This window comes from Neomonachus schauinslandi, chromosome 11 (assembly GCF_002201575.2).
Source record: "Neomonachus schauinslandi chromosome 11, ASM220157v2, whole genome shotgun sequence".
Classification (NCBI taxonomy): Eukaryota; Metazoa; Chordata; class Mammalia; order Carnivora; family Phocidae; genus Neomonachus; species Neomonachus schauinslandi.
The window spans coordinates 50,583,945-50,594,738 of NC_058413.1; the positions used below are offsets into that span (position 1 = coordinate 50,583,945).

General features: G+C 41.9%; 3 protein-coding genes across 5 annotated transcripts in view; all 3 read left to right on the forward strand.

Moving 5' to 3' along the window:
* The first annotated feature begins 259 nt into the window (after positions 1–259).
* Positions 260–1,462, forward strand: LOC110576427 (hemoglobin subunit beta-like). Its single transcript, XM_021685629.1, has 2 exons — positions 260–523; positions 1,328–1,462. The coding sequence occupies exons 1-2, from the start codon at positions 260–262 to the stop codon at positions 1,460–1,462; spliced, it is 399 nt and encodes a 132-aa protein (XP_021541304.1).
* A 3,828-nt stretch (positions 1,463–5,290) lies between these two features.
* Positions 5,291–6,769, forward strand: LOC110576490 (hemoglobin subunit epsilon-2). The gene is made up of 3 exons (XM_021685680.1): positions 5,291–5,450; positions 5,562–5,784; positions 6,641–6,769. The coding sequence occupies exons 1-3, from the start codon at positions 5,359–5,361 to the stop codon at positions 6,767–6,769; spliced, it is 444 nt and encodes a 147-aa protein (XP_021541355.1). The 5' UTR covers positions 5,291–5,358.
* Positions 6,770–10,657: 3,888 nt separating this feature from the next.
* Positions 10,658–10,794, forward strand: part of LOC110576224 (hemoglobin subunit beta) — a 1,855-nt gene continuing 1,718 nt past the window's right edge. Inside the window, exon 1 of one of the 3 annotated variants that reach the window (XM_044919260.1) lies at positions 10,658–10,789. In XM_044919260.1, coding sequence (XP_044775195.1) covers positions 10,709–10,789 — 81 coding nt within the window. In that variant the 5' untranslated portion in view covers positions 10,658–10,708. The remainder of the gene's footprint in view (positions 10,790–10,794) is intronic. The other 2 variants (XM_044919261.1, XM_044919262.1) reach the window with 2 other exon arrangements.

The following is a 10,794-nucleotide window of genomic DNA, read 5'->3' on the forward strand; positions in this document are numbered from 1 at the left end:
TTGAACAGGGAACAGCACATATTCAGTGGGGTGGGGGGACTCCAAGACGCTATCGCAGATGTAAGTTACCACAAAACTCTTGTGTCTAAATACCACAGCTGTATTCAGAGTCTAGGCTTAATCAATAGCCTCATGGAACTGGGGAAAACAACGGGACAGTAACTCATGCATGGTGAATAAAAGGCCACATATTCTAGCAGCAGGAAATAGCTACCTTTGACACATCTGTGATTACCAGTAAGCTCCCAGACCAGACACCATGGTTCACTTTACAGCTGAGGAGAAGGATATCATCACAAGCCCATGGGGCAAGGTGCATGTGGAAGAGTTGGGGCAGATACGTTCTCAGGAACATTTCCTCTGCCTCTGCCATCATGAGAAACTCCAAGTGAAATTTCGTGGTAAGAAGATATTGACTTCCTTCAGAGAACCTACAAGGAACCTGGATGATCTCAAGGCCACTTTTGTCCAATTGAGTGAGCTACACTGTGATATGCTACAGGTAGATCTTGAGACCTTCAGGGTGAATCCAGGAGATGCTCACATCCTCTTGCTTTGAATCTTGTGACAGCTCAGACAACGGAGCACCGATCTGACTACAGCCAAGGATGGCTGTGGGAAGGGGCATATTGGAAACATTGGCATTGAGGGGACAGAACTAAAACCAAAGGGCCTAAGGAGTGCTTCTCAAAATCTGGAGGGACTTCTTTGAACTCTTATTGGCTTTTAGAAGAGACTTATACAGAGGTGAGGAAAAGCGACTATGGGTAAGTGCAATGGTCTGGAAAGAACTTGAACTTTACTTTTTATGTTTCATTTTTCCCTCCTGGAGGCAGAAAAAAACAAGGCCAAGGAGAAATAACTATGCAGGCTTATGTTGGCTCCATATAAAGAAGGAACCTAGGGTTCATGAATATATTGTTAAGGTTATTCATATATTGGCTGGATATTTGTACAAAATTGTTCCAGAGACCCGTTTCAACCTTACATCCTACAAATCCTGAAATGGGGCAGAGTGTCCCTAAGGGAGGGAAATGGCAAGAACATGGGGCTTGGAGTGCGTATGGAAAGAAAGCTGTGAATTTTTGTTTTTCAGCCCACAAAATACGAGGTTGGTGGTGGTGAGAAGAAAGAAAAAGTGAAATCATGGTCACGTATGAGTCTTGTAGGGAGAACACACTTGTATTTAGTGACCGAGCAAGATGCCAGCCATGAGGGAAATTGACATCGGCGTGGTTCTGAATGGGAGTTGGGTGGCCAGGTACCTGGAGGCCCACCTGGGACTCTGTTCACTGTATGCATTTATTACCTCTTGCCGCCTCCACAGCTCCTGGGAAACATGCTTGTGACTGTTTTGCCAGACCATTTTGGCGAGGAATTCACCCTCCAGGTGCAGGCTGCCTGTCAGAAGATGGTGACTAGAGTGGCTAACGCCCTGGTCCACAGAGATCCAGTAGTGTAGAGTCACCAGGAACAGCTTTATTTTCAAACAATAGCAATGGCAGTGGTAGTGTTAATAATAGTAGTAATAATAATAATGGTAATAATAGTGCTCTGCTAAAGAATTCTTCAGTAATTGTCTTCAGTTCTACTTTTCTGATTGCTGTTAAACTTGTGAGAACCCCAGGAATTATATGTTGAACTGTAAGTGTGAGTGTGTGTATGTGTGTGTGTGTGTATGTGTGTGAGTGCACAATTTCCCCATTCAATTTTTGTATGAAGTAAAGATTTTGGCAAGAAAATAAAATTAAAAAAAAAAAAACAGGGCAACGAAAGGAATGTATGCCTGGGTCATACACCTGGGGAGAACATACACTTGGGGGCTCTTCAGGTTAAACTGAAGACATGCGGAGGGGCTCTGATGAAAGAGGATTGGTGTCATGGGACAAGAACTACTCTGAACCAGACAATTATATGGGCCTGAGTGAAGACTCCAGTGAAGACCAAGGATCTGGATGGCCGTCGAGTTTCAGTGTGGGGATTCTTCGTTGGAAAATTAACCCAGATCTTAAAAGGTCAAGGTCCAGGCAAGGACTATAATTCCATTCTCCTGATAAGAAAGAAGTGTTTTCTAAAAGCAGCTGGTTTGTCACAAGCCCTTGTGAGGATAGATTAGGGATGGGAGGGGTTGGAAGTCTGAACAGCGGATGACTCTTTGAAATCAACTCCAAAGAACTGGCCTTGGGCTTTATGGAAGAACTTTGTGGTTTAAGTGGTCAGAGCTACGGAGGAATGGTACACTGCTTACATGCCATCAGGAGAGACCATGTCCCTGGGGCAGATTTGCTGCAACGTTTCAGAGAAGGGACAGCCCTCTGACGTGCTCAGAGAGGAGGGGATTTAGGTGGGGAAGAGGCTGAGAAGGCAGCTCAGTGCAGCACATGAGCTCTGCTAAATCAAGAGGAAAAGGAAAGAAATTGCATAGAGCAGTTGGGGAGGATAGATCACAGGAATTTTTGTTGGGCTGAAAGTTAATTCGGGGTTATAAGCAAGGCTGTAATGTAATAAACAGGACAGTTAGAAGATTAGCCCTGCTGTGGGTGCTGAGTAGATTAGCGATCATAGTGATGCCACTTTTACAAATCTCTACTGGTTTCCCATGCCTTAGGGTAAAATACCCGCTCTACCCTCATGTGCCCTGGCCAATCTCTCCAACTCTGCTCCCTCCCACTCTTAACATCTCTCTCGCAGACCTTATAATGCCTTTCTCTAAAGGAAATGTCAAGTTTGTTTTTTTCTTTCTTTCTTTTTCCTTTTCTCTCCAGCCCCTGAGTTTTGCAACTGCCCTTGCCTGCTTCTGGGAACTCGTTTTGCCAAACGACTTATGCCTTGCTCCATCTTGTCATTAAAGTCCCTCTTCAAATGTAACCTCCTTTAGGACCTCTATCCTTATATTATGTTTCTCTAGTCGCTTGCTACTATGTCGTCAGATGCATTTTTTTTCTTGTCATATAACACCCATCTGAAATTCTCTTCTTCACTGATTTAATTATTAGTGTCAGTCTCCTCTGCCCCCTAGAATGTGAGCTTGATGACACTATATACACTGCTTTGTTTTTCCAAGATTCCCAGTTTTTAGAATGATGGATGGCATGATTGGCTTCAGTAGATATTTGCTTTTTATTTTTTTTACTTTTTTATTTTTAGATTTTATTTATTTATTTGAGAGGGGGAGAGAGAAAGAGAGAGCATGAGCCCGGGAGGAGGGGTAGCAGAAGAGGGAGAAGCAGGCTTCCTGCAGAGCAGGGAGCCCGACACGGGGCTCCATCTCAGGACCCTGAGATCATGACCTGAGCTGAAGGCAGACACTCAATTGACTGAGCCACCCAGGTGCCCCGATATTTTAAATATGTGATGAATGACTGTAAAACTGTTAGATGACCATGATGATGAGCTAACACTGATGTGATAAGCTTCCAGACAAGAGTGGGAACAGTGAGCATGGAAGTCAAGTGAAAGTGTGGAACAGCCATGAAGGAGAGAAATCAAAAAGTCTTGGGAAGTAATTGTCTAGATAAGATGAGAGAAAAGCAGGAGTTAGAGGTAATTGCCAGAATCACCATCTGGTTTGCTGGGAAGATGGGAGGCTGTTTGCCAACATTCAGAGTTGCAAATGCCCCTGAGTCTGAGGGGTTGCAGTGTGTATGCACCTGGGAGACAAGCACCAGGGCCATCAGAGAGTGTGGACGCTGAGTAGTTCCCTCAGACCACGCCCACGGCTGAGGGGGGCTGGGATTCCTGACTGTGGTCAGAGTTTCCTCGCTTTTCTTTCATTTCATTGACTTTTTCTCTTGAAAAAGCCTTTTTGGGATTGATTCACACTTTTTTTTTTTATATCTCCGTACCAAAGTATTCACATCATCACAGCTTGGGACTCAGAACTCACTGATCATCCATCAAGTCTGTCATGGTAAACTAGCTCCTGGCACCTTAGCAATTCTTATCCACATTTTATTTTGTTTGTTTTTCTACATTTTATTCTTTTGATCATTTTGCTACTTTTAAAAGATATTTTTCAATGACATTTCTCAAATGCTGCAATTCAATTAATCTTTATGAATGACACAGGTGGAGGTAATAAGAAAAACTCTGCATCTCAGAAGGCACCACAGTAAACTGCCAAGCATAGTAATGGCAGAACAATCCACATTTTAAATATAAGTTTTTTTCCAAGGTGAATTGATAAAAGTTCTCACTATCTCAAATGATTTCTTTTCTAATAGCAGAAATTCAACACTAATATATTGAGTTGAATTCTTTAAATTTTAGAGTACCTTTGTAAATACACATGGAGATTATTTCTTTCTTTCTTTTTTTTTTTTTTAGTGAGATTGGTCTCAGGGAGAAACAAACAAACTCTGAGAGAAAAAAATAAAATAAAATAAGTCATTCCCTCTCTCCCTGGAAGTGTGCCTTGTTTAGAACAATGAATGCTTGTTTGAGATGCATGAGACCAAAGTACTTTAGGTGACAGGGACAGTAGTGTGTGGAATACTGTCAGTGAAGATTGCCTCTGCCTCATTAGATATGAGGAATAGTTAAGCACAACAAGGAAGGGTGGATCCAGCAAATGCCAAAGACAACTGCCTTAATCAATCATTATTGCCACAGAGTCTCATATTCTCTCCATTGAACATGTAATTTTTCCCAGTACTCAATTGTGCATTTTCTGACACAAATGAGTGGATACATGGTATTGGCCAGAGACACTGCTATGTAGTCAGAGTGAAAAAATGTACTCAAACAAGTACATATATCTTAATAGAACTCAACCACAATCATGTAATACTAGTTCTCTTAATTATCTAGTTTTTACCTGTCCTGTTTCTGAACTGATGCTAGATTGGAGTCTTTTCTTCTTACAAGAACTATAAAAGTATAAGCCCCGTTTAAGTTTTAGAAAAAATGGTGACCAAGAAAAGCTGTGGTTTCTTTTATACCCAAGGTGAACAACTGAATGATATCTTGTAAACACCTGACACATTGCCCAACAGATTTCTAATTCTTACCCCTCTTAATTCTAGTCATGCCTCATGGTCAGCCTACAAGGTCACCTCAAGGATAATGGGGTGGGGAGCTTGAGATAGGAAATGCCTAGTAGACGGTGGGGAAAGGACAGCAGAACCTCCTGATAGAGCCACTGAATGCTATCAGAGACCCAGATGTCCATCCTGCTGACCCTCCCTTATCCAAACCCCACCCATGGTGGTGACAACCTACCCTTGACCAATGGTCTCATTTCATTGGGAGAAGCGAGGGCCTGGAAACTAGAAATGAGGAATAAAAGGCCACATAGAGAAGTAGCAACACAGACTCGCTTCTGGCACATTACTGGTCACCAGTAAGCTCCCAGACACCATGGTGCATTTTACTGCTGAGGAGAAGGTTGCTGTTGTTAGCCTGTGGGCCAGGGTGAACGTGGAGTTGGTTGGAGGCGAGGTCCTGGGAAGGTAGGCCCTGGAGGGGGGCAGAAAGGCAGAAAGTATTCCTGAAGGGGTATTGGTCGGTTTTCTTACCTACTTTGATTTCCCATCTCAGCTGTGACTGTGATCATCCCATAGGCTCCTGGTTGTTTATCCATGGACCCAGAGGTTCTTTGACAGTTTTGGCAACTTGTCCTCTGAGTCTGCAATAATGGGCAACCCCAAGGTCAAGGCCCATGGCAAGAAGGTGCTGACCTCCTTTGGAAATGCTGTTAAACATATGGATGACCTCAAGGACACCTTTGCTGAGCTGAGTGAGCTGCACTGTGACAAGCTGCACGTGGATCCTGAGAACTTCAAGGTGAGTTCTGGGCATGTCTGTGCTATGTCTTTCATCCTAGATATTTGCAGTGGTGGATATGTTAGAAAACACAGGTCGTTAAGTCTGATCCCATAAAAGCATTTTTTGGGACATTATATTTCAAGGAAGGGCTTGCTTTTGGTAGTTAGGTTGTTCCAAAGGTCATAGATAAGACCGAGTAGGGTAATTACTATGACCAGAGGAGGCCACTAGCTGTCTTACATTTCTGAAAAAATACGTGTGTGAAGAACACTGGCCAAAACTGAGTTAAATGTTTTTGGCTGGGAGAATACAATTATAGCAAGAACATCTTACTTTTGGTAACTGAAATTTTCTCTAAAAATGATGAATACATTTCTACATGATTCTTGAGTTTAGAACCAGGACTAAGCAAGACAATATAAGAGCAATCTTTTCAATGGACAATCTGACCCCCCACCCCCTTAGCAGTGATGAAATGTTCTTGTATACATGGCTCAAGATTCTATGTCATGTGAGTGTACAGACAATTTGAATGAATGTATTATCTGGGGACTTAAACTAGATATATTAAGGCCCCTTACAGTCCTATAATCCTACTTTTAAAAAAGACTGAGTCTCTAGAAAAGAGAAGCCATCCATGGCAATGTTTTGGGCTCAGAAGTTGCCAGGGCAAATGAGAGAAGGATAGAACACAATGGGAGGTACAGGGCTGGGAGTCATATTGATGCCAATGTCCAGCATATTATGGCACACTTTTGTGGGAGCATGGCCCTGAAAGTTGCTCAATCTCTTATCAGGAAGAAAATTGATGTGTCCAGCTTGAAACTTTCTGTTCACTAGACACTGTTTTCTTTTTATCCTACTCTATCCCCAGCTTCTAGGCAACATGATATCGATTGTCTTGGCAACCCACTTCAGCAAGGAGTTTACCCCCCACATGCAGGCTGCTTGGCAGAAGCTGACAGCTGCCGTGGCGAATGCTCTGGCCCACAAGTACCACTGAGGTGCTGGTCCAACTGTGTTGGTGTTTACCAGAGGGACCTGAGTTCCAAGAGTCAATCTCCTGAAGACAGACACAGTGCCCTACCTCCAGACCCAACTGCTATATGATAAAAATAAAATAAAAATTGTGCTCTGTAATGAATATCCTTGTCTTCTCTCTCTGTCTTTATCTTTTATATTGATTCAGCTAAAAGAAAGCACTTCTTTAGGGAAGGGGGTTATTTGGGGAGGATAGAGAAGAGACTCATAAGATTCTGCAAGATAAGAGAGGCTTCAAGGGGCAGTTACTTCTAGGAAGGGAAAATAGACTCTGGAACTGAATAGTGTCTTCAGAACAAGGGAGCAGATGGAGGTACTCTTGGGAAATGCAAGAAGATTGATAGAGTGAGTAGGGGCACGTTAGAACTCCAAGGAGGGGACCTGTCTAGGCTGCTATTTTTATAATCTCAGAGCTTTTTGATGCTATATTTCACTTATATTTAAATAATATAAAAAACATGTTTTTATCAGCTGTAATATAGTAGAGATGGAACTTCCAAGAGACCTAGGCAAGGACCATGCTTTAAACTTTCCCTAGTGTTTTCATTGGTATTAATGGAGGAACTATCCCTAAAGCATAAGAACTAACTGCCTTGGTTTGAATCTGTACCTTATCTGTTAGCTCTGTGACCTGTAACATATTTCCGATTTCATTAAGCCTTCTGTGGAGATAAAAGGCCATTTATGTGGAAAAATGACAAATTTAGGAATTAGCATGCTGGGTCTAAGTGACAGAGGAGAAATTGGCCCCTTAAAAACAGTGCAGTGGGGACACCTGGGTGGCTCAGTCGGTTAAGCATCTGCCTTTGGCTCAGGTCAGGATCGCAGGGTCCTGAGATACAGTCCTGCATCAGCTCCTTGCTCAGTGGGGAGCCTGCTTCTCCCTCTGCCTGCCCCTTCCCCTGCTTGTGCTCTCTCTCTCTCTCTCTGACAGATAAATAAATAAAACCTAAAAAAAAAAAAGGCAGTGCAGTGATATAGAATTAGGGACACTACTGCCCGGAAAAGAAGCTATTATTATAAGCAAAGTACCAGTGAAATTTCTTGCACACAAAAGTAACATGGTGAATAGGGAATTTTAGGGAAATGGATCCATATGTGGGTATAGAACTGACAAGGCAGGATCTAACTTGGATCTAGCCATAGGAATGTGCTGTGATTATAATGAAGGCAAAGGACTGAACTTCACAGAAGCGATGAAACTAAGAACAACTCAAGTAAGGGGCCATTGTGGCCAAGATCCCACAGGACTTGGAATGAAGGGCAGTAGAGAGTGGTGAAGTCACCGATGACAGCCGGGTTTCCTGTCTGGTGAATGAAAAGAGGAAAGTCTATTCTCAGGACAGAAAATGCGTAGAAGTCTCTTGTTTGGAGCTGGCAATTGAGCACGTCCACTTTTGTAGCCATTACTTCAAATTCTGTACCCAAGTCCCTGGCATTTCAGAAGTGAAAAGCCAGGGCTTTGGGATTAGCAGTAAAAGATTAAATCCAGCCCCATCACCTTGAAAAGTTTGGTTAACATTTTCCAGCATGAATTTCCTTGTTTGTAAAATGGAATAAACATTCCAACCTCACAAGCAGGTTCCAAGGTTTTAAGGAGATCTCTGTAAAGTGCTTTGGCTGTCATTATTGAGAAAGTAGAGGTAGCAGTTTATACAATACACTCTGATCTGTTCCTCTGTGCCTTGTTCCATTGTGTTTTCTTGACCTGACTGTATTCTTTATGAGCTCCAGACCCATATATCTAACTATTTGTTTGATGGCCCATATCTGATTGCTCATGAGTGCATCAAATACAATATGTCCAAAAAAAAAAAAACAAAAAAACAAAAAACCCTCCAACTGTTTCCTAATCTATTCCTGCTAATCTGTTCCCCATCTAGGGACTAATGCATCATCCATTGCTTGAGCCTGAAAATAGAGATGGCATTTTTACCACCACACCCCAACTATAATATCATCCTATTTGTCTTTCATTTATTTTACCCCTTAAACCCATTTACATATGGAAGCCAGATAATTTTTTTAAAAATACAAATCAAATCATGTCACCCACATCCTTGAAGTTTTCAATAGTTTTTCTTGGCTTTCAGGTTAAAGACAGATATTCTGTAACATAGTTTTAAGATCATCCATGACTCCTCTGCACCTTCCTATCATATAATACTTCCCCTTGTGATATTGTCCTATTTTTTGCATATAAATCATATACATTGAATCATTGTCTCTGGTTACTTTATTTATTTATTTTTTTTAGAGAGAGTGAGAGAGAGTGCCTGTGCATGCAGGTGGACCAGCTGCAGGAGAGGGGGTGGGGGGAGGGAGAGAGAGAATCCCAAGGAGGCTCCATGCTCAGCACAGAGCCCACCATGAGGCTAGATCTCACAACCATCATGAGCTGAGCCGAAACCAGGAGTTGGACACTTAACTGAATGAGCCACCCAGAAACACCTCTGGTTACTTTTAATTGACATTATGTTGTACAATTCATCTGTATTTCTGCAAGTGAAGCAGTAGTTGATTCTTTTCATTATTGTGTAATATTTCATTCTTTCTCTATATCATGATTTATCTATTCCACTGAATGAGGAACATTTAAGTGGCTAGCAGTTTAGGATCATCATGCATACTGATGTTACAGCCTTTGGACTCACATAAGCATGCATTTCTGCATTTCTGGAAGAATAATTGCCAGCTCATAGGTTTTGCATATACTCTACTGTAGTAGCTACTACCAAATATTTCCTAAAGCAGTTACACCATTTTACACTGTCACCAGCAGAGCCTGAGAGTTTTGTTGATCTACATCCTTGCTAAATTTTGAAATTGCTTATCTCTCTCCTCCTCTTCTTTATATTCTTTGCCTTCTGACTTCCATCTCAGTCCATTCTCTTCCTTTCTGTTGGTTAATCTCTCTTACCCTCCCTCCCTCCCTCCTTCCCTCCTTCCATCTAGCTGTGCTAGAGGGTATGTATCTGTAGGTCAATGTAATATTATTTTGAATTCAGAAAAGACTAAAATTCCCTTTGAATCTTCATTTCTAGATCTAACTCTACTTTTTTGCTGAGGACACAACTGGAAATTTCTGCACCTACATTTTCCCAGAAATCCTGTCAGACTGGTTGAATAAGGTAAATCTTCATTGCAAATCCTCTGCATTCTTTCTTTAGTCATATCATAGTTTCAAATCATGTTATAGGTTTCTGATATTTTTTTCTTTATCTCTCATTGTTTCCATTAAATCCATGCTCCCCAGATCTATGTTAGTAGCTGGTAGAGAAACAATATTCATTACTTTCATTCTTCCAATGGACATTTATTTCAGTGAAAGAATGGAAAGAAAGAGTTTTGTTACTAGAAGTATTTATCCAAAGAAGGAGAAAGAAAGCAAGTTAAAAGTATGTTAAGCATTTATTCATTCCAACCACTTACAAATATCTCTAGAGACAAAGAGAAGTACCACATAGAGTCAACTTGATAACATTTCTGTTCTCTAGGCCTTAGTTTTCTGATCTATGAAGTGAAAGAACTAGATGAGTTAAACTCTGAGAAACATTCCACAATATCAGACTACAACATTTGCACATGAATGAGAGTGGTAGTATCTTTATGGAAGCCACTACTGAAGGGGATGAATTGAGGAGGGAGAAAGCATGGATCCTGAGTCAAGACACAAAACACCTAGAACACCACCCTCAGGGCAACTGAAGGGAACTGAGGAATGGGGATGCAACCTACATTCGCACAAACAAATAAGCTTCTGCTGTGTCGTTGGGCCAATCTGCTCACAGCCCCAGGGAGGATAAGATCAGGGCTGGGCATAAAAGGAAGAGCAGGGCCAGCAGCTGCTTATACTTGCTTCTGACACAACCGTGTTCACTAGCGACCACAAACAGACACCATGGTGCATCTGACTGCTGAGGAGAAGTCTGCCGTCACTGCCCTGTGGAGCAAGGTGAACGTGGATGAAGTTGGTGGTGAGGCCCT